General features: G+C 41.3%; 1 protein-coding gene across 1 annotated transcript in view; it reads right to left on the bottom strand.

The window, feature by feature from the left end:
• The window catches only part of DLEC1 (DLEC1 cilia and flagella associated protein), a gene marked incomplete at both ends in the record, with an annotated part of 32,984 nt that extends 9,813 nt beyond the window's left edge, over positions 1-23,171 (bottom strand). The window contains 30 exon segments of the mRNA XM_082292965.1: positions 168-238; positions 926-1,029; positions 1,545-1,696; positions 2,860-2,918; positions 3,010-3,195; positions 3,538-3,668; positions 4,723-4,833; positions 5,933-6,086; positions 6,328-6,467; positions 7,249-7,407; positions 7,701-7,831; positions 8,064-8,157; positions 9,408-9,579; positions 10,081-10,139; positions 11,448-11,640; positions 13,354-13,516; positions 14,454-14,540; positions 14,781-14,877; positions 15,792-15,928; positions 16,701-16,874; positions 17,685-17,772; positions 18,171-18,252; positions 18,490-18,707; positions 18,967-19,106; positions 20,145-20,255; positions 20,733-20,889; positions 21,443-21,583; positions 22,412-22,786; positions 22,790-22,841; positions 23,146-23,171. Of these exon segments, the coding sequence (XP_082149091.1) occupies positions 168-238; positions 926-1,029; positions 1,545-1,696; positions 2,860-2,918; positions 3,010-3,195; positions 3,538-3,668; positions 4,723-4,833; positions 5,933-6,086; positions 6,328-6,467; positions 7,249-7,407; positions 7,701-7,831; positions 8,064-8,157; positions 9,408-9,579; positions 10,081-10,139; positions 11,448-11,640; positions 13,354-13,516; positions 14,454-14,540; positions 14,781-14,877; positions 15,792-15,928; positions 16,701-16,874; positions 17,685-17,772; positions 18,171-18,252; positions 18,490-18,707; positions 18,967-19,106; positions 20,145-20,255; positions 20,733-20,889; positions 21,443-21,583; positions 22,412-22,786; positions 22,790-22,841; positions 23,146-23,171 (3,964 nt within the window).
• Positions 23,172-23,463: the final 292 nt, after the last annotated feature.

Genomic DNA, 23,463 nt, shown 5'->3' with positions numbered 1-23,463 from the left:
CCACACATTGAGTCACTCTCTTATATATTATCATCATTTTTGCTAAAATATGTTCATTAGGAAACAAGTAGACCTGTTAATTAACACAGTAATGGGTCCTTCTACTTTTATTCTCATAAGGAACACAATGAAAGTGTCAATGTTTGCTGTACAAAAATCATCCTTACCAAAGGGAGTGGGATTGTTGAGCTGGACCCTTCGAAGGACAGGGGACCCTCCTGAGACTTGAGTGCCAAACCTGAACAGGGAACCTTGCTGTCAGTACATGCAGAGGGCAGAAAATCACTGTCTGAAATCACTGAAGAGTTGGTTAAAAGTGGAAACAAATCTGGCTGCACTGGAGCAGCTCTCAGGTAAGGCACGCCCTACACTGTGAAGTACTATATTGGTTTATTTTATCAGTCTCTTGTTTTCCCTAGTTTTTTTTAGCAGTCTCAAACATTTCAGGGTAACCACATGCAGTGCTGTGCTCCCCAAAAACCAGCCCATACCCCTCATCCTGAGGTGCAGATGCCATTTGCTGTATGAGAGGGTTTAAACCTTCCCCTGCCACTATTGACCTCGGGGCTGCATTTCTCCTGGTCCAGGTACAGGGCCAGGGAGAAATGAGCTGTGGATGATGAGAACTGCTGCCATGTGCCAGTTTCCATCTCCACAGAGTCAGATGAGGCTGCACTGGGTAAAATTCTACGACTGCAAGCCCAGAGCAGCGACTGCTGGCAAACCTGAGCAGCCTTGTGTGCAGATTATTTTCTAATTGTGTTGGCAGAGACAAATGTATTGATGTTCTAGAAGCAGATCCTGTACTTTGACAGCCACTTTGCTGACCTTCTCATTATATCACAAGATGGAACAGGTGTGTATGTTGGCTGCAGTCCATTGATATTTAATTCTCTGATTTCTTTGACAGTATTTTGCACTATACCTGATAATGGGTGGCTCTGGTTGCGGTCCTGTCACCTGCAGGAAGATTGGACAGCCTTTCACAGTCATTTGCATAGGAATTAATTTAGGTTGTAAGTCTCCCACCTATTAAAATGAATTTTTGCTATTAGAATCAAGATTACACCTTAGATCTCTGTGTATAAGATTATGTTTTGCAAACTGATTGGATTTTCAAATATTTTTGACCAGTTTCTTTTGATGGCCTCTAATTCATATGCTAACAACAACTCTTCTCAGCAGGAGAATGCAATACCTCATGCATTATCAGCTTTCCTGCTGCTTTTCTACACAACACAATCTGTGGTATTGGTAGAGCAGAGCAGTGCACTGGCCAGCTCCCAAACAGATGTTATAAATCAAATATGGATTTATGACTTCCAGTCATTTTCAAGGCACATGAAAACCTCCCAAGGAATAAACATGTCCCCCCAAAACCAAACAATTGTTCCTTACATGTTTTTGGAGGTAGTGGTATAGCAAGATCCACCCTGAATTTTTACAGAAGTCCTAAAAAACTGAAAAAATATTTCTAACAGAAAAGCACCTGGGAAATATAATTGGTGTAAAATCTGCCATGGTAAAACCAAAACCCCACCTACCTTACAGACAAGATTATCCTGGTACTCTCCCCACATGTTGTTGTAAGCTGCTATTTCTATGGCGAGCTGCTGGAAAGCTTTCAGAGTTCCTGTGGAAGGTTGTATACAGAAAGCTGCTCCCTTCCCCTGAGACAGCAGTGCTGCTGCATACTCTGAAGGAGCACAGCAAAGAAGCATTTCATGAATTTTAAGGAAATGGAACAAAGTTAGTCTTTCAAAGAATACTTAGGACCATGGTTTTAGTTGCTATTAATCAGCTTAACCTCACTGATTAAAAATAACAAACCCTGGGATCATTTACACAGCTCACATTTATACCACTTTACCCAAGTTCCCTTCTGCAGTGGGTCTTACTCCGTTTTTTGGAGTTAGTGCTTGCCCAGAACATTTTACAGCAGGACTCCCTTCCAACAACCTGATCCAGGACTCTCTGGGATATGCAAGGCACTAACTGGTTACATGAAAACACACTTTCAATTTGAGAAAAATAGGCTGGGATTTGTGTCGACTGTATATTGTTCCATTAGCAGCTGTCTGTTTACCTCTGTGTGCTCTTCCATGCAAAGAATTAATTACAAAGAGCAGAGTCTTTCCACATTCTGAGTCACCTAGGCCTGCATGGAATCTGTCAGAACAGCATTTTTCCAATCTTAAGTACTAATTCAACAGCTGAAAAGCTCTGTCTGTGTAACAGATACCAAACTCTATGGCAAGGTACCAATATGTGCAAATTTTATTTTGGATACAGAAGACACATCCACACTTCACAGCATTTTGCTCCCATTTCCTCCCTCCCTCAGTCTCATGTGGCTCCAAATATTATCATTTTTCAGTACAACACATCAGAAATGACAGATGGGCTGTGCTGTAGCTTTCCACAGTGGGGAGGGTACAGTAAAGGGTTTGAGGGAGAAAAGCCTGCTGCAGTGGTACTGGGAAACTGTGTAGGAGAGAAGGAGCCAACCATTCTGCATGTCATCCATCCTGTGTGCTGGGAGTGTTCTGGGGGTGAACTGTCACCAGAATCGCCAACTTTACTTCACACTGTTGTTTGCAAGGAAAAGAAGAGAGAGAAAGAAACGGAGGAGAAAAGAGAAAAAAGCAGAAGGGGAAAAGAAAGATTGACCTAATTCTTATGCAATGTGGGCTTTCAAACTCAGGATGAGCTGAGGAAATAAGTAATTTAACAGTTTAGACTTCACCAGGTACTCCAACTGTGAACAGATGTGCCTGACTGGCACATTTAGTGCTAAATATGGCAGGCAGTTGGCTTTCACCTTCTCTCCACTGAAGGAATTAAGTGCTCTTTTCATACCTGACTTTGCTTTTCTGGCTGCATGTTCTGTCACAGGCCCTCTTCTTTTCACCAAGCAGCTTGAAGAACATGAAAAAAACAGATCTGATTTCAGGTTTAATCCAGACCTAAACTAGTATTTGAGTCATTATGCAGAACAACAAGACTCACGGGCAGGCTCCTGGTTCTGGAGGCAGCAAACAGGCACTAAAATACTCAGCTTCCAGTGTGAACGGAGCACTGATTCTAGTGGGATTTGTAAGAATCAGCTGACGCTTTACAACATCTTTGAATGCAACTTCAGACCCAAAGTCCAAAAGAAGCTCACACGGGCTTTGAGGCATTTGTCCTTCACCACTGCCAGAAAAAGTACGAGTAGCATTTAGACATGGGTCTCATTTTCTTATGCCACAGACGATTTCAGGAGATTTAAAAATGTGCAACATGCAATGAGGTTGTGATGCGCAGTGTAAAAGGACCATGCAGTCTATGATTTTTGTCATCAGCATTTTCTGCTTTTCATTTTTTCACTTCTACCCATGTAAGGATTTATTTGGGATAAAATTTTTATCATGTATAACATGCCAACCTGCCAAATTAAAGATATACTCATTTATATGAAAAAATATAAAGATGAGCATGTTCCAAAATACAGTAATCAGACTACATATTAGAAAAATAAAAATTGGTCAGATTTACCTGGCAACTCCATTGTCACTAGGTACTGAGTAGATGACATGTAGTCCCTTCACCTCTCCAGAAATGCTCAGAAAGAGGGGTTCAACCATGTCTTCTATGCTACAGGAAAGGGTGAGGTCTTTCAGCTCACCCTAAAAAGCAAAGAATCAAGTGTCCTTGTGAATGAAGCACATATCATAGAGGAAAGGCAGCCTCTGTAGGACATTTATTTTTTAAAAGTGTGTAAACTTCCCTGGATTAAACCCAGAACAATAGGATTGTGAGAAGTCTTACTGAATTGTTTTCAGTGCATTTTCTGCAGTATTGGAGCTGCTTAGAAGGCAGTACTGAGGTAAAAATTTGTGGGTGTTTCTCGGCTTTGTACCTGCAGTTGTCTGTGAGCCTAGAACTGCTCCATTACTGATTTCTGACACAGTTCCTATACTCCAAGTATTGAATCACAGAATCATTTAGGTTGGAAAATTCTAAGGTGATTGAGTCCAAACATTAATCCAGCACTGCCAAGGCCACCACTAAACCATGTTCCCAAGTATCACAGCTACATAAGTTTTAAATACTAACTCTGATAGTACTGAACACCTACTTTTAAGCAAATAAATGAAACCTACATCTCCAGTGACTGTAATGGGAACTAAGACACCATATCTATAGGAAGATCCTGTATTTGGGTGCACTAGCTCAGCTGTTTGAATGCCCTTGTAAAGTCTATTTCTGAATTCCGGGAGTTTGTAAACTCTGCTCCTGTATTTTGCAGACTCTCAGTCCCATCAGTCCCCTTTTAAGTTTTCAAATAACAAAATGTCATGAGCCTAGTTGCAGTCAGAAAATCAAATGTATTATATATATGCCATTCTGCTCCATATCATTCCAGATAATCCAAAGTGAGGATCTGTACACTCCAAGAGGAGTGATAAGCATTAAGAGCAAGTGTACAGGACTTCAAGAAAGGAAGAAAATAGGAACAGCTGAGATATAAAGAGGGAGGGTAGAAACTGCACACCATGTGCACTTCTTTAATTCTTGCCTTCAACTGTGGTACCTCTGAAGAAAAGTCATTTCAGAGATACTGTAGGGAAAAAAGAGCATGTGGTTTTGTACATAGAATTCCTTCCTTTTGCCAGATGGAGGTGAGATGAACAAGCCACTTTTGCTGTTTTATAGAAGTGCATCAGTTTGTAAACTTACCACAGTGTTAGCTGACAGCTCAATGCAGAATTCCTTCTCTTCATTTGGGCCTAAGGTGCCACTGGCAGGGGAGACCACGACGGAGCACAAAGCTGCCTGGCTTCCAATGAGCTGCCAAACAGAAAGGAAGTTCAGCTCATGCTGATTCTCTCACATTGTCTCTTCAAATCACAGAGGTCTAAAAAGACCAAGCTATTCTCAGGCTTAGGACACTTTCAGGCAGCAACACCTACAGTTTAAGACTGGCTTTACAATTCCCCATGGGTGATAAGATCCTCATGCCTACATTCACTTCAAGTAACTCAGGTGCCCAGCTGAGGCTGCTGGGCTGGGAACAGAGTCACTGTCATCCCTCTCAGTCACAAGCCTTTCCAGGGTGAAGCTAACCTATCTGATATCAGAGCAGGAGCCCAGCTGTGCCACACTTCTCTCCACTACAGAGGTGGGGAAGAGACAATCCTGGTGCTGGCACCTTCCCTAAGTGACCAGCAGTACATGGAATGTACCCAGGGCTTCCACTCGTTTGTTCACACATCAAAATTACATATCAGGAAAAATGCTGTACATATTCCTCCTGGGCCCCAGATGCTCCAAAGAGTTTTCCTGAAGGTCCTATACCATCCATCTGCTCTGTTGGGATCCCTTGGGCACCTGTGGAACATCTTGGATGGCACTGAGTGCTTTTATGTAGGCAACTGAGCTGAACCCTGGATGTCAGAGTAGATCTAAATGACCAAGGCACTGATAAATTTCCATTGACTGAAAACAGTTCAGACCACAGCTTAAATACTGACACTAAATTTAGGGCTTCTACTCCGTAAGATGGAAACCAGCCAGAATGTGAAATTTAAGCAGAATTCAGACACAATTCAAAAGCACCATAATTTCTTTGTTTCACCAAAGTGCAAACTCTAAACTGCCAGGGCACTTTGTTTAACACTCTGGTGGCTTTACATCCTATAACCCCTCACATCTGCTCACCCATTCTCCCAGAGACACACAGACAGTAAGAACATAATGACATCAATTGGTAGCTAATCTTTTCATAAAGGTTGCTCTAAAGCTGAAGTTCTGCTCCCAAGCCAGTAAACAGCAATGACTACTCAAAAGATACATCAGAAAAGCTTCAAGAATAGTTATTATTTGTATTTCTATAGAAATTGCAATTCCCATCCCTGCTGTATGCTTCACCCATAAGAAGAGCATTTACCTTTCCCCATAAGTATTTTGTTGGCAGCAGTGTCTGGTTAAAAAGTTTACTGGTTGCTTTGGCAGGAACTCCAGTATAAATTTCAGTGAATACTAGATGACTAGATATCAGGCATGCTTGGGGGGTCTGAACTTCAACAAAAACAGGAAGATGACTGGAAATAAACACACAGATGGTCTATTGTTATTGTTAATGAAACGTGCTAGACATAAAACAGCATGCTGGGAAGAATATGTTTATGTTTATTTAGCAATATTAGAAATTTGATAGTTCATTGATAGGTTACACAACCCCACTCTGAGTTCATATTTTTGTTGTAGGAGAGGAAACTACCTTAAGTGAAAACCAGATGAGAATCTCAGAAAAACAAAGTAAATGCTGCTTTTCCTCCTTACCTTCCTTCTCCATTTTCTACCTCCAGTTCCAGCACTGTCTGGAGACGCTGGCACTGCAATGATGTGAACTGAACTGAAACTCTGCATAGACCCAAAGGAGGTATTTCTCCAGCTGATGGCTCGATGGTGAAGGGGGATACCTGGGAAAAGAGAGAGGGAACAGAAATGTTTTTGACACGTGCAAAGCAAGGGTAAAATGTTGAAGCCACACAATCTAATTAGGGCTTCCAAGTGTCTAATTTTTCCTCAGATGTGTGCTTTCTCTCTGCCCCTTGAGTCCCACCTGGGTAGATGTCAGGAAGCACAGTGCCAGCTTTATGAAAGCCTGGCTACACAAGGAGAGAGGACTTTGCTTCTGAGAGAAGGGGAGTCAGAGCCAAGGGCAGAGTAGAGTAGGATGTGCATGGACTGACAGGGAACGTGAAAGAGAAGCAATCAGCCTCAGCAGCAGCATCTGCTCCCAGGCAGCAGCAAGGAGCCACAAGTGGGAAAGGTTCTTGGACAAAAGGGCAAGGAAGAAGGGTTGGGAGAGTGGAAATAGGAAGAGCATCAGCGAGGAGTGGGGGCATTCTTGTCCAAGATGCTGGTGTGGGTGTGTGGGAGGAGGGTTCAGCAGTCTCAGCTCTACTAAAGCCTTAACTTCTTATATCAGCAGCAGCTGAAATCACTGTCATTCAGGAAATACTCCATGTCTCTTTGGATCAGGCTGCCAGGGATTTGTAATAAATGGAAGTAGAGAAAAATTGTAAAGAAGCATTTAATCTCAAAAGAACTCATGCACTTATGAAACTGTGCAGGACTAGTTTTGTAGGAAGTCACAAAAATTAGAACTTCTGATAGCTGGAAGAAATATTATAACTCCTAAGCAGAAGGAATAAAATAGCTAAGAAGGGAATACAGCCAGCTGTAGCAGTGACTTACCTCTTCATTCCTTTCAGCTAGACAAACCTGGCTTTCTTGCATCCTCCACTCTGCTGGCACCTGACACAGATTTTTAATCTCAAAGGTTCTTGACACAGTCTCACCCTGCTTAGCCAAACCAAACCAGAGTGATGGAACATCAATACAAAGAAATGGACCCTAGGACACCAGGAAACAGACATCAGAATGGACACCTCTTCCAAAATGGCCTCATTAAAGAGCCATTATTGTCTAGGATTAACATTTGATTCACAGAGAATATCAGAAAGCAAATGCACCATATAAGGCAGAAAAATTCTGAGTATCATAGGAGTATCAACATTGACTCAATAGTTACTACAGAAAAAATAACTCCTGTTTCTAACTACTTGAGATTTCTCAAGCCATTGAGAGGCAAAAAAGCTTTATTTGGACAATGGCCAGGCCACACAGCTCATCCTCTTGTTCCTTACCCTAAAAGCAGCCTCAACATGCAGCACAACTGGCTCTGGACACAGCTCAACGTGACACTGCAGGTTACAGCTGATGACCCCAGGTTTGCTTCCAGAAATTGCAAGTACAAATTCACAGCATTTATTCACATCTAGAAAAGAAAATATCAGGCTGCTGTCACACATTTTTGTGAGAAATCACTGGCTGCAAGCCTGTTACTGAAGCTTCTGGAATCAAATTAAGTCTCCTGCTGGCTCCAGTGGGCTGGGGATCAGGTATTTTTTCAGTTTATATTACAGTGCTCTATATCTGTCATAAATTGATATAATCAATTACTGTAATTTCTTTCATTAATTGATGCTTGCAAGTCCCAGAAACTTTACCTACGACACCAGTATGAGGTTGAACTTCCATGATCTCACAGGCCGTGATTGTCTCCCATGTGTACTTGATCAATGTTTTGCTGTTGTTCCACAGCTGAAACAATTAAAATCAATGAGACAAGTAATGCACTTTAAGCTTTCATAGCAACAAGTCAATTTGCTGAGAGCTCTGATACACTGCAAACTAGGTTTTGTGAGTCATCATTATTTAACACAGTGTCTCCTTCACATGGGTGAAGGTGTTCCCTCAAACCTGAAGAAAATCCATTAACCATTCATTCCAAGAACATTATCATATTTGAGACGCTTAAACTTTCCTCCCATTTTTCAAAAATGTAACAGACTTTCTACACTTAAACTGCAAATCTTTTGAGTGCAGCTTTTTTTTTGTCAAAGGCTCTATTTGTGAGGGAGATGTAAGATCTTGAAATGTTCTGCCTGCTCTTCAGATCTAGTCAAAACATTATTTCTTAATTACAGCAAATAACTTTGTTCTCTGAAGCACAATTATCGCTAAGCTCAGTTCAAATTCTTATCTTTTTAAGACTAAAAAAAGCAATTGGAAACTGCAAAGGATGTTGTTATATCATCAGTAAGTGGTTTAATTACCCCTATCACATGTGTAGCTATATTGGATTACTGGGAAGTATGAAATGGTTGCCTTAAATTGAAAAAATAAGTTATAGGAAGAGAAATCATAAAACCAAATGCTGATTAGCAAGACCTCTAAGAAAAAAATGGGAAGACCATTAACTGGGAAATGTCTTCCTGCCTGGCTCTCACTAACAGGCCTATTCTTCCCAAGTGAGTCTAAGATCAAAAGGATCCTGATCCATAGTGAAAAGGATGCTCTGTGAGTGGACAATTGCAGCAGCATTCTCTCCCAGAATGGCCAAAGAGAAATTACCAGAACCTGCAGGAAAGAATAACATCTAGCAAGCTGCAGCATATGTGACTTTCACAGCTCTTCTGTGCTTCCTGTAGTTCTTTGCATGAACAGCGCCTCTGAGCTAATTTAATCAATTGACTATTCCTCCCAGCTGGAACACTTCTACACCACAGGAGTGACTAAGTGATAAGCAATGGGTTAGTGATCCAGAAAAGCATTGAGAAAGGTCAAATCAGTGGTATCAAACAGGAGAGATGAAAAAAGAACAAAGGCTGCTGCCTGGAGTGTAGGGCTGAGCAGGCTGGGTAGGGCATTTCAGTGCAGACCCTCCCCAAGTCACAGCCTAAAAACATATCAGAAAAACTAAAATACCACTGACTGATACCTTCTAATAACACCTATGACATCTAGTGACACAAAACACATGACAACAGTGAAGTCAAAAGCACACAAACCTTAAATGTTTTCTTGACATTTACACCAATGAAGTTTTCTCCAGGGACAATAATGGCATATGGTTCCAGAAGAAGATGAAAGGGTTCTGTTGTTCCTTTAACTTCTATTTCCAATGCTGTTACATCCCCTACTCTGCATTCTGGGATGTTATGAAGCATCCCCTCTTCTAAACTTTGGGAGGAAATATGGTGGAATCATCAAATATGTTAAGCTGGTGTTAAATTGGATCCTGTCTTTTAATTGCCAGATCAAAACTGATAACCATCAAAAGTTTCTCAAGTACAGACTGCCCGTGTGCAATTAGCTCAGCTGGGGACAATTAAAAACTTCATTATTCTTTAAGGTACTCTAGTTGTCCCAGTCTGTCCATGAACAAGTATTTAAGTCACAGACTGCTGAGACAAAGAGTAGTAGCAGGAAACCCTGGAAAATAAGCAGACAAAAATGACAGTGTTATCTTTTTCCAAGACAGGAAAAGTAGGGCCAGGCATGTGCCTGGGCATGGGGGAGGATATCAGAGATGCTCTTTGTACCACAACTACTTCTGCAGATAATATTCTTTATACTTGTTAATCCATCATCACCAAAAAGAAGAAAAAGCCCAGAAACTTTATGTAATAGCACAAATAAATTGTGGCTACATATCTTACTGGGAAATGTTTCTCGGCTTACCAAGGTGATTCTGGAATGTCCCTCAGTACCATCTGAATCACACTGTGATAACTCTTCAGCTGCACAGATGAAGGAGAAAAGGATTTTAGTGTCAAGTAATCAGTTATGTTGAGGATCAAAAAAAAGATGGAAAAGTAATGTAAAGGATGAATGATCAACATTGGAGTACTAAGCTCCGATAAACAATATTCAAACTGTAGAGTTACTAAAAGAAAACACGTTTGACTGCAAAACATTAAGCCAGATTCTGATCTCATGGTGTATAGTTCCAACAAAAATACTCATTTTTGACATGCCTGTTATTATTTCCCTTGCATATTGCATACTACACACAAGCATCTGCAAAGGCTCCCCAAATTAGGCTCAGTACTGCTGCACTAATTGAGAAGTTTCTTCTAACTGCTCCAGAGTATTCAGCTTAATTGACCATCAATCTGATCTTGAGTAAGAAACATGACTTTGCCATCATGAGAAGAGAATGCCTTCTTTATTCTGATGGAGGGGGGAAAAAAGAAACACAGAAACAGGCCTTAAATCTGAAGGGCTTTGCAAAAGCCTTGTTTGTAGACAGATAATAATTTCAATGTATATTTTAATTCAATATATATTCTATTAACTAATAATTTTTAAAAAGCCACATAGCTTCTCTTCCATACATATTTGAGATATTTCTTAAGTCTGTCAATCAACACAGCATGAGGCATTCCAACTCTTGGGCTTTCTTTGGATCAAGTTTCTCTAAATACAGTGAGCTCATGCTCCTGATTTACAGGAACAAGGGAGCAGAAACTGAGAGAACAGTCCCTGGGACAACTGCATTCCAACATCCTTGCACCCCTCTTTACCCACAGCTGCACACAGCAATTCTCTGCCAAAGGCTCCTACTATCCCCTGAATTCACCACTCAGCTCTTCACAGGATCCATTTCAGGCCAAAAAAACTACAGCTGGAAACAGTTTAAATAATCACTGTTTGTTAACCAAGTTATTTAGGCTGGAGTAGGCACAAGGCATATCCCCAAAGGAGAGGGGGAAGGGGTAGGAGCTGGTGGAGGAGCCGATAGAGGGGTGAGGATGGTAACTTCACCAGCCAGGACAGCTGCAGCCATGAGGATGCGTCCACAATTTCAGTGTAAAATTAACTGTGTCCAGTCAGTCCTCAAAATTACATGAGATCAGAAAGTGTCTCAAATTTTGCAGTCAAAACATGTTTTCTTTCAGTAACTTTCTACATTTTGAACACTGTTTACCAGAGCATAGTACCAGCTAATTAAATTTAATTTAGAAAAGTTGCACAGCAAGGATTTTATGACTTGCATAAAAATACACAGCTGGAGTTTGCAGATAGGAAAGAATCACGAGCCATACCTCCAGTGGAGTGTAAGTGAGAATAAACTCATGATCTGCACAGGGAAGCAAAACTCCCTGCCCAGGATTTAGGGAGAAGGCTGATTCTGTGTCTTGATTGTATTTGACCTTTGTAAAGCCTGCAGTTTCTTCTGATGTTAATGGTTTCAGATTAGGCTTTGTTATCTGCCAGAAGAAGGGAAGTTCTACATGGCTGCAAAGAAGTCAATAAACAACAAAAAAGCTATGATTAAAAATCCGATATTCTTGAGAAAAATGCATTAAGAAAATGTTCAAATCCTTTTTCCAGGTAGAAAATTCCTCTCTTTACAGATTACAGCGGTTTGACTTACCAGTCTTTGTCAGCCACAAAGCTGATGAGGCAGCATAGAGTCAGAGTATATGAATTGTACAAAGAACACGCTAATATGTGAAAGTAAATTTTATAAATGTGTAAGATATCTTAACACTTTCTTGCCTTATTTGAACTTGTCATATAATCCAGCTTTTAGAAACTCTACAATTCTTCTTTCAAGGATCTGGGATGAACAGGACCATTCCTGCTGACACCAGTACGTTTGTCTTGGATCACTGCTGATGACCTGCATCACCATTCTGAATTTAGTCCAAGTGCAACATGTGGTCTTTAACATGTCAACAAACACAATGGCTCCAGCTAAAATTACAGCCATGGCTCTGCCACACTCTTTGCAATCCAGAAAAGGCTGCTAAACTAGGTTGCTTCAGCAGAAGTGTATTCCATGGAATGTCTTCATGGGTTTGAGAACCTTGCTCATGCTGACCTCAAAAATTCTGCCTTAGCAAGAGGGAGCAAGGACACTGCAATTTGAAAGTATCACTGATAAAACTGGACATTTACAATTTCATGTATCACTTTCTGTAGCAGAAACAAGGTTTTTTCTTCCTGCTTCTGTGGCGTTTACTCTCAGCCTGGCCAGCTGAGTTTTATACAAATGCTGACACCAGATGTGCAGGGACTGGTGTGGTGATTACAGCACAGAGAAAATGTGGAAATTGGCACAGTCACATCCTTTGTCAGTTTACAATATCCAGTTCACCGATCACACTTTTTTTACCCAAACATCAGCCTGTTCTGGCATTATGCAGGTGTGATTTCCAGGCCACAAAACCAACTGCCAGATATTCACTGTAGCATGCAACAATTTACACTGATATACCTAAAACCAGCACTGACCTCCTCACTGCTTTGATGGTCTGCAGCCCCTCACTGCTGCAATCATGCACGAGTGTATTTCTGTTAAAGCCTGACTGATTTTGAGCAAAATCAGGATGCCACTATGTTCAGTGTGGTGTGATTATCCATAAGGACACATTCCTTGACTTCAAATTGAATTTATATTTAAATCTATTAGGACTCAATAGTAGGAACCATGTGAGCATCTTAATGTGAGTTAATTACATTGGGCTCCTGTTTTAATCAGTGGAGATCCAGTGGAGTCCAGGATATATTATGACTTTTCTATGGAAGATGTCTACTGTCAGAATTGCATCCTTGGGAGCATCTCTTCCCTGCACTATGAAAGGAAAAGAGTGCTTAGCTCAGTTGCACAAGTATATGTAGCAGACATGTAAAGTTACATAAATCTCATCAGGATCACCCTGTAAGTATTTCCTACAACCATGTATATTTATGAATCTTTGGTAGATTAGCCTCTACTGAAGCAAATACATTGACCTTGGCTGATGGTTGCCATAATGTCTGATCCATGTGCAATGTTCCTTGAACCTTAATTACCAAACAATGGAGCAAAAAGAAGTAAAGATTCTGCACAAAGTTTATCAAGGGCATGAAGGTTTCTCCAGCTTGAGAGAGCAGAGTATGACAAATGAGATTCCTACCAGTATGCCCAGACTGCAGAGCATTACTCTAATAGCAGCTACATACGTGGAGTTCTTTATAACCAGTATCTTCTCCTCAGTGGTGTGTGGGTTTTGGGGCTCAAACCGTATGAGATGCTGTGCTGTTACATGAGTGACTTCCCCCAGTTCAGGTTTGCTTTCTCCACCCGTGACAAACAAAAGCTCCAGAGCAACCAACTCTCCAACCCCTGGAAGAAATAATTAGGTATTGCTGTTTACCATCTGACTGTTAACATAGTTCATATAATCAATAGCAAATGTCAGTAATGGCCATTGCTGATCATATCTGGTGTTTCCTCAAGTTTCAGAACTCCAGTGTGTTGACTGTACAATATTTTCCTGATGTTCTTTGTTTATCAGTATGTATCAATAGAGACCTTCTGTGCATGAATTTCACAGCTATTCACAGGGGTTTCAGGGCCACAGCTTCAGCTCACATCAGCATCTTTTCACTGAAGTGAGCAGGGTGTTTACAATGGTTGACAATGTGGCTCCCAGATGTTTTGAGCAGTGTATTAACAATTAAAATAAGCAGTATATTAAAACTAAAATAAGCAGCAAATGAAGTGGTAAAAAAAAAAACCAAAGTAAATACCTGTGATAAAGTGATTCAACAAACTACAAGGCAAGCCTCATGTTATAGCACTCACGGTTACATTACAGTACAAGCACTGACATTTACAAGAATTTGAACTGGTTTCCTTAGCTAATCCAAAGACTTCCTTCCTCTTCTGAACCCCCTCATCTAAGATGTGCCCTAAATGGGGTTCATTTCTGCCTTGTTACACCTGATGTTTCATAGTTGGTCAAGTTATCTTACTGATAGAAAAGTAAAAGAGATGAGTTGCACCTGGCAACCGGTTTTCTTTTCTGCAATTTGGTGACATTTTACATTTGGATTTTTGGCTACCAAAGGTTAAAAGCTCAGTGTTTTCTGAATCCAATGTATTCCATGCACTGGGAAGGAGCAGTAATAATACCAAAAAAAAAAAAAAAAAAAAAGTCATCAGGGGACACAGTATTTGCTTAATCCAATGACATAAAATGTTACCATCACTTCAGGCCAGCAATCACCACTCACAATATCTGAATATCTATGGAATTAGAAACATGCTAGAAACAAACCTGTGACTGTAACATAACTGACTGGATAATTGTCACACAAAATGGTGAATGTTTGCTGTGAGGCTTCTGGCAAATAAGGGAAAAACACTACCTGAAAGAGAGAAGGGAAATAGCAAGGTCTGTAACTGATTCTCTCTCCTAAGTAATACACTTCAATTTGCAAATATTCCCTGAAAGGACAGCTTTTGTAATTCGTAATTAAAACAGTCAAGAGTCATTTTTTGCTCACACAAACCCAAAACTGCAAGGTCTGGCCAGATCTTCTAAAATGATCTTGCCTGTTAATTTATCTGGTAAAGTTAAAAAACTTCCTATGGCATTTGGCACTAACCTCTACTGTTGCATTCTGCCCTGGAGCTAGCTCCAAAACAGCAGGCCGGATCCCAAAAGGATCCTGTATCACAAAATCATCAGTGACAGCCACCTAAGGTATTAAAACAAAAAAGAAAAAAAAAAAGATTAATAAATTTAATTGACCGGGTTGTTGTGTTTAAAATACAGGCTTACCAGAAACAGGCAGTGTATTACAACATCACTGTTTTACCTCTTACCATACTTTTTTTCACACATATCAAAAGAATGTGGCTCATAAATATGGCTTAATTAGACAAAAAAAATACTCCCTGCTTTATAATGACCTTGGTGAAAGCAGGAGGGAAAGTGCAGTCTCTGAAGACAAATGACAGTGTCAGAAGTCCTAATACTCATTTCCTTTCATGGAACAGCTCTGCCTGAGAGAGGAGCTCTGTCTGCTTTTCCAGGCTTAAAACTCTGAGTTGAAACTCTGAAGTCTCTGGAGGGACAACCTGGCCCATCTGCTTTTTCTCCAGTACCAAAAATGCCAGTCTACCTGCCCCGTTTAATCTCCTTTGTCTGTTTCACTTAGGCCCTGCTTTGTGATGGGGAGCTAAAGACAGAGCAGGGCTGGAGTGGATAGCTGTGTCTACAGGAGCAGCAAGATCAGTAAGGGATGTTTTTGGTGAGGAGGGAGAGGAAATTACTTCATGCAATGCTACAATTGATTGCATTTCTATTTGCTTTAAGGGCAAGGTTGAAGTTCAAGCCAGTTTTCTTTTCCCTCATCTATGCCTCAGTTTACTTCTCCCCTGAGTAAGACAGCCTGTTCCAAAGGCAAGCCAGAGCACAAGAAGAAGGTACAGTCATCCAAGGAGATTAGTCTTGAGGATAAAGTTGAATTCCTGAAGGAATGGCACAATGCAGATGTCTCCAGCAAGGCCTTATGACTTCTGTGCTAATACACCATGACAGGCTCAAAAGGCCTTCACACCAGGGCACCAGCACCATGCTGGGTCCAGTATTTCCCTTCTAATCACTCACCCCGGAACCAGGAGCTGGACAGGCTTTCTCTGGCATTATAGAGAACTTCCCAGTCCTAAGCCCCTCATTTCTGCACAAGGTTGCTGTTGTTTTGATTCCTCCGACAAGGCAGGCACCACAGTCTATAACGTCAGGCACTGCAACAAGTAACACAGAAAATCAGACTCCAGAGACAGAGAAGGCTGCTGATTAAACAACTCTTTACAGACATTACTGCATGTGAACGTGCCAGGTTTTGCAATCCTAAACCTCCTCAAATTCTTTCCACTTGGAAGTTGGACAGTGTGAGATGTACATTTCTACATTCATCTTACAATTTAATGATGTAAGATTATCTTTCCTCCTTAAAGATTATTGAATGATAAAAAGTAAGATGATTTTTTTTAGAAAGGCTCAGTGTAACAGGAAAGGTGAATTTACAAAAAATCAAAGCAAATTTTTTGCAAAAGTAATCCTGTTTGTTATAGTTGAGGTTAGATATCTGAAGAGGTGCAGGTATACCATATCCACATACATTTAATTTCACATTCCATGAATACTAATTAATAGCATAAAATAGTTATAATTAAATCATAATTCTATAATATTTAGAATTAGTAATTACAATTGGGAGTTCAGAAATCAACAAAACACAAACCTAGAAATGTGGCTCCTACTCATACCTCTAATACAGTGAAAAAAAAGAGCCTAAGATGGCAAAAACAAATAATTGAGGAAAAATTCAACAGAATTACATTTTAATAACTGATAAATCTATGATGAATGAAAATGAGATAGATATCACAATGCAGAAATGGCACTGCCAATTTTTTCTACATTTGTTTTGTCACACAAAATTGAAGACAGTCAAATAAAAAAACCCCAAGTCTGCTTATCTTTAGAGAAATTTAATATTTGGACACTACTGACATGTTAATACTGGAAGTGATACTTTAGCTTGGACTGGGATGACAAAAGGTTCTGATACTTGACTCTCCACTAATATATGATCTTCATAATCTCCCAGATATTCAGGAATAAACTGGACTGTATACTGGCATGCCATTCCAGGAGCAATCATTCCTCCCTTTCCTGGATATTTCCCTTGGGTGGGAAAAAAAAAAAAAAAAAAAAAAAAAGGCAGAAAATTAAAACAAAATTTAAAACCTCCTCAAATTGGCAGTGGTATTTATGATCACATCTTCCTCTGGAAATGTGCCTGTAAACTCCCCTCATTTATTGCCTAAATCAAGCTGATAAAATGGGATGAGCACAAGAGGCCTGGCAGTGCAATCTGGGAATGTGCACATGTTCCAGGGAGCTCAAAGATTGTTTTGTCTGAAATATGCTCCTCATAAACACAGAAAACAGCAAGGAGAAACTAGAGACATGACCCAGTTTTGCTTTACCACAAGACAAAAGGGCTTACATGGAGGCATCTAACTCCTTCTAAATATTCCTCCAGTTCCTGGGGTATCCCAATCTCCTCAGGCAATCTATCCCAGTATCTGCCTATCCTACTGCAGGAAAGATTATTTTCTTAACTTTCCTCTAACCTACCCTTCCTTACTGCAACTGAAGTGTGTTATTTCTTGCCCTCTCCTCCTAATTTTTTCAGTGGAAACTACATCTGTTCCTAGATGAATTTTGGATAAGACTCGATCTAGGTATTCCACCGACACATTTCAATCTAACATCAAACACTTTAATTTAGCCTTCTTGAGTTCCTCATTAGACCATTTCAATCTGCTTATGAGTTACTTGTGAATGGTAATAAGTCAGCCTTGAATTTCTAAAGAACTGAGCACTATGTATAACAGAACAAAACAGAGTATCTCTGAAAAATCTTTGTTAGAGCAGGTAAATTAGATTTTTTATGCGTTAACATTTTAAAGGTAGAAGAAGAACCCTTACCTGGCCAAATGAAAAATACTGAAGTAGAAGGGGGGATAAGTCTTACATGTTGACCTGTTGAGGTGATGTTCCGTAGCTCTATAGTCATCTTCATTTAAAAAGAAAAGAAAATGCTCCATTGTATTTATCATCACTCATTAAAATATTTGCAATTCCCTGGTACTACTAAGACTGCTAGGAGTAACTACTTCATCATCACAACCAACCCCAACATCCCAGTTTATTCAATAGAGGCTGAATCAGATAGTACCAAAACAAAGCAGAGACTGAGAAGGACCCATTTAATCTTTAAATGGTTTGTGTGTCAGTGGCAGGTGTGAAGGAATATCTTCAAGGAAGTTAAAGGGTCATTAATTCAATATACAGAACAAAATCAGACTTTTATTAAAATTGAGAAAGACTACAGATTGGGTGAAATACGTAGATCATGATAGGACATAATTCTCCAGGGAGGCAGAATTAACTCTCTACAAAGAACCTTCTCACCTCATAAACCTGCCCAGCTTTATCATATGAAAACAGGACAGAAGGTGGATTGGCAAGAAACACAGGAACAAATGAGGTATCACTGAAAGATAAAAAAAAGGAGACATTATCTTCTTGCCTAGTTCTCTAAATACTGATAAAATGAGAAATTGCAAAATGTCTCCTTTGGCAGAAACAAAGTATCATAAAGACATACTTTGTTATTAAGAGACTATATAAGAAATTTAGCTCAAAATATCTCTGGGTAAATCCACAGCAATTCTATAGTGGAGCTCTGTGTGCTCCCGCTCAGAATCCAGGAACTGTACACACTGCATACCCTTTGGTATCTTCTGCTTTTCTTCTGGCTATGATTTCTTCCACTTTTTCTTGAGATATTACAAGAGATTTGCCTCCATGCAGAGTATTGGGTAGGAAAAAGCGTGGGTTCTTCAAGTAATTCTGTCTTTTCTCAAGTCTGGCAAGACACTCACTTATTTCCTCTGCTTTCCAGGCCTTACTTTCTTTCCCAGCTCGTTTCTGTAAGGCTTTAGTATTCTTTGAAAAACAAGAGTGCATCGTGCAACATTAAACACAGTGATTTTGAGAATGATGAAAAAGGGAACTGCACATGTCTAACTAAAGCTACACAGCAATGAAAATTCATATAACAAATACAGTGTTTCTCCCTTTTTAACAGAGTAAATAAATTAAGTACTGGCATCAAATCAACAATGGGTTGATATTCACCCTTTGTTGCAGAAACAGCAAGAGGCCTTACAGATCAGACAGACTAAAACAAACTTGTAAAATGTACCTTACTCATGATTTTAGCCTCGAGGCTAGAGTCTGGAGTTGAAGACACACTTGTCACACTGCCAGGCAGGTAGATACTCTTGTCCCGTGAAAAAGCACGTTGTTTACGGGTCCCTTTCAGGTATCCAGGTTCTGATGCTCCTGCAAGTCAAAGAAAAAAAAATTCCGTAAGAGGAAAACATGAATGATAAGCATGAATAAGAATGATAAACATGAAAACATTATTTAGTCTAAGCATAGGTATATGAGTTTTTATTTTAAGTCTCGTTGATAGCAAAAATACAGTTTAAATCCTCTACAATTTAAATTTATATTTATAACTTATTTTGTACAAACAAAGCCGAGTGCTTTAAAAAGAAAGCTTTTAGAAGCACTAGTTAAACAGGCTGTATACAGTTATATTACTCCCAGACAGATATGTTAACCTTACAAGTGAGTGGGACTTAGAATGCCCTGTTCAGTTTACAAAAAGATCTATATTATGGACTTCTGACAGAAACTTGACAAAAACAGGATATACCACCTAGTCCCATGTTCCTACGGTTAGACAGCAAAACTGCCACCAAATTTACAATGTGAGATTTTTCCCTTTGGAACACCAAATCTTGAAATCTGTGACTAAGTTGATTACTTTATCTTGGCTTGACTGAAAAAATTCATTTCAATGATCCTAAAACCTTTCATCTTAGCTCAGACATAAATAAAAGAAGTAAAGAAGTCTTGACATTGACCAAAATATTTTTCGTACTGATCGTCATATGCAAATAAAACTAATATATTTCCAGAACTGGAAAATTTTAAACCCTAAATCACTGAAAATAGTTTTTACTTTAATGTAACTGCTTCCCTTCACTGTATACAGGATGTAGTTGCAGCTTCTGTGCTAATGAAATTGGAAAGAGATAGAACTCAGAGTTTTTGTGTGAGATGGAAAGAACTGTAAACAAATGTGCAACAACCATTAAACACCATATTGAAGAACATCTAAACTCAGTAGTTTTGAATTTATGAATTTTACTTTAAGAATGTGCCCTTAGTGGAATATTATGCTTAAAATAATAGAGTCCCTTCTGCTTTGGCAGAAAACTATAAAAATATACTCAGATCTGCTACATCCTCCAATACTTCAATTATAGAGTGTTCTAAAAAGTCTAAATTACTTTCTGCTTTAAAAGTTACCTTTTGGTGCTTTAGCAAGAGGTAGTTTCTCAGTGATGTAATCCTCAGGACAGATTAAATTATTTTTTCTGAGAAGTTCATTATCCACAATCCACCGAAAAGAAGATGCCACTGCAACAGAAAAGCCAACAAACAAAGGACAATCAAAAAAGGCAAATATTAGCCCCTTAAAACACACTATCTTGATCAATCCAAAGTAATATTTTTACACCTCATCCCTGTCAGGTTATTTTTTTTTATAGAGATATAATCTGGTATTTTAATCCCAAAATCTGGACATGTACCTCCACAGTTCTAAATTCAGTTCAAACCCAGCTAAGCACCCTTTGGAGAAACATTTAATCTGTTTGTTGCTGCTATATATCAAGGTATGTATGCTTGTAATATTTAAGTGGTAACCCTTCAATTTCAAATTTAATACCTTGAACATGACCTGGTTGTTTGGTTTCTCAGCGTTAACCAGATGTTACTCTACTTGAACCTCAGCACAAAATCCTTCCAAGTTGCTCTGTTGATGTAAAGACCACTCCAAACTGGTCTCCAGGTACCATAACCATGTCCTGGGGGGCAACATTCCCGAATCCTCACCTGGTGGCAGCCCCATTTTGTGGAAATATTCCCCTGCATCAGCCTTCATCAGATTTAGAACCCTTCCTTCTTCAGCTTTGGCTCGGGCCTGGGCCTGAATGATCTCCTCTTCTGCTTTGTCAGCTTCCACCAGTCGGCTCTTATACTCAGCAAGAAGCTGCCATGGGTATGGGTGAATAAAGAGAAATCTGAGCTGTTACAGGTAAATGTTTTCTGTTTGTCTTTGAGAGGTAAACAGAGACAGATTGGTAAAACATCACTACTTTACTAGCATCATCTGGCCTGCTAAAACACTGCCATTCCATGATGACACAAAACAGAAAAAAAAAATAACCTGTGGCTAAAATCATCCAGCATCAGTCTCTTCTTTTATACACTGACAACAGCTACTGGGGTGATGACAAGATAAGAAACCTGGGGCACTGATCAGCAGGTACAGGGAAAAGTTTTCAGCCAGTACAATAGGCATTTAAAGGGCTACTGCTTTTACTGGTTGTACTCTCTGTCTGAAAAGCCAGCTTGATATAACAACATCATGAAGGAGCATGTGAATATTAACTTACATGAAAGGTTCCATGGGAAACTGTGCTCAAGTAAATTTCCATTAAAATGTCAATTGTAGGACCAACACCTGCCTTTTAATTTTATTTTACAGAAGATCTAAGCAGCAACTAAAGAGCTCCAAACTCTGACTTAGTTTGGACTTGTACCTTCTCTAGCTCATCTGTATAACTGTCCTGATAAACACTGTCTTCTCCTTGGGACTCAATCCAGTTTGTTGCCATGTCCACCTCAAAAACATCTCCAGTGTACAGGTCCTTAAAGGCGCTAGCCAGCACATGGGAGATGTCCTGGGGAAAGAAAATGAGGATGTTTAGAGCTTAAAGCCCGATATAGGATGGGAAGAGATCACTAGGTGCACGCAAACAGCTGGCATAAACAAATGGGAAAAGGTACCTGGAAAGGGGATGTGTATGCACAGGATCACTGAGGCGTGGAGGTGTGGATGTCTGCGAGTGTGTGCTGTGGGACAGTGTGTCTGTGCTGGCTGGCTGGACGTGTAGGTGATGGTGATGGACACGGTTCTCTGTGTGCACCGCGTGTGTGATGGGCTGTGTGAGTGGGGAAGAGTGTGTGTGAGGGAGATACAAGCACTGTACAGGGGATGTTTTTGTGTGACAGTCCTTGTGTAGGGCGTGTGTTTGTGCCCCAGGGCGTGTGCAGGGGTGTATCAGTGTGTGTGGTACTGTTTCTAAGGGGGTTTGTGTGTGCAGCTGTGTCTGTGTGTGTGAGGCTGTTTGCAGGGGGATCTGTATGTGCGAGGATGTGAGAGGCTGTTTGCAGCGGGGTCTGGGTGAGGCTGTGTGGGTGTGTGTTTATGAGGCTGTTTATGGGGGGGTCTGTGTGTGAAGCTGATTGCAGGGTGGTCTCTGAGTGCTGGTGGGTCTGTGTGTGAATCTGTTCACAGGGGGGTCTCTGTGTGCAGGTGTGTCTGTAAGGCTGTTTGCAGTGGGGATCTCTGTGTGCAGGGTGGTCTGTGTATGTGTGTGTCTGTGTGTCCCAAGGGTAAGTGCAGGTCTATGTGTGTGTGAGGCTGTTTGCAGGGTCTGTGTGCAGGGCTGTGATGCTATTTGGGGCTATGCTATTTGTGCCCGTGCTGCCCAGCCCCGCTGCGTTACCTGCGGATTGGGGCTGGGGCTCCCCTCAGCCATGTCCAGCCCGGCGCTGAGATCCGGTGTGCCGGGGCTGGGGCTCCCCTCAGCCATGTCCAGCCCGGCGCTGAGATCCGGTGTGCCGGGGCTGGGGCTCCCCTCAGCCATGTCCAGCCCGGCGCTGGGATCCGGTGTGTGGAGGCTGGGGCTCCCCTCAGCCATGTCCAGCCCGGCGCTGAGATCCGGTGTGCCGGGGCTGGGGCTCCCCTCAGCCATGTCCAGCCCGGCGCTGGGATCCGGTGTGCCGGGGCTGGGGCTCCCCTCAGCCATGTCCAGCCCGGCGCTGGGATCCGGTGTGCCGGGGCTGGGGCTCCCCTCAGCCACGGCCGGGCCGGCCCGTCCTCAGCCTCCCGCCGCCGCCGTTGCCGAGTGACCGCGCGGGCGGGCAGGGCACGGCCTGGCGGGGTAATGGCGGTGCCCCCCTTCCCTTTCCCGGGCGCCATCACCCCTCACAGACCCGCCGGCGCTCTGAGTGCTGCACCCCGAGTCTCTGAGGGGCTCGTATCCCGTCTCTTCCCTGCAATGTACTTGTGATATTTTAAGTGCGAGTAGCGTCGTGAATTAATAAGAAATAAAATGTTGACTTGAAACCTGTGAAGGGGATTTGGACTTCGGGGGGCTTGTGGGGGGTCCCTCCGCCGCTGTGCAGGTTGTGGGTTGGAGCTGAGGGAAGAGGCTAAACCCTCTCCTAATTTCCCCACACGCGGGGCGAGGAGGCTGGGCTCATCGCTGCCGCTGGAACGGGGCTGGGAGATGGGAATATTCATCATCAGCCCCAACCCATCCATCTCCCCCCTCTGCCTGCGGCGCCCTGGCTGTATACACTGGTTGCTAACAACAGGCTCCGCTGAACCCGGTGATATTTTCCATAGAAACCATCCCGGTGTAGATTTTCTCCTTGTCCTGCTGCCTTTTTATTCTTTCTTTCTTTTTGCTCCCCCTCCTCCACTCTTCTTGCTCAAAGTGAAGGAACCAGACTGTGCCCCCCGGGCTTCTCCATCGCTGTCAAGGTCCTTTGG

Source organism: Coloeus monedula (genome assembly GCF_965178545.1).
Source record: "Coloeus monedula genome assembly, chromosome: 1".
Lineage (NCBI taxonomy): Eukaryota > Metazoa > Chordata > Aves > Passeriformes > Corvidae > Coloeus > Coloeus monedula.
The sequence above is the reverse complement of the archived record's forward strand: the minus strand, read 5'-3'. Positions and strand labels throughout refer to the sequence as shown.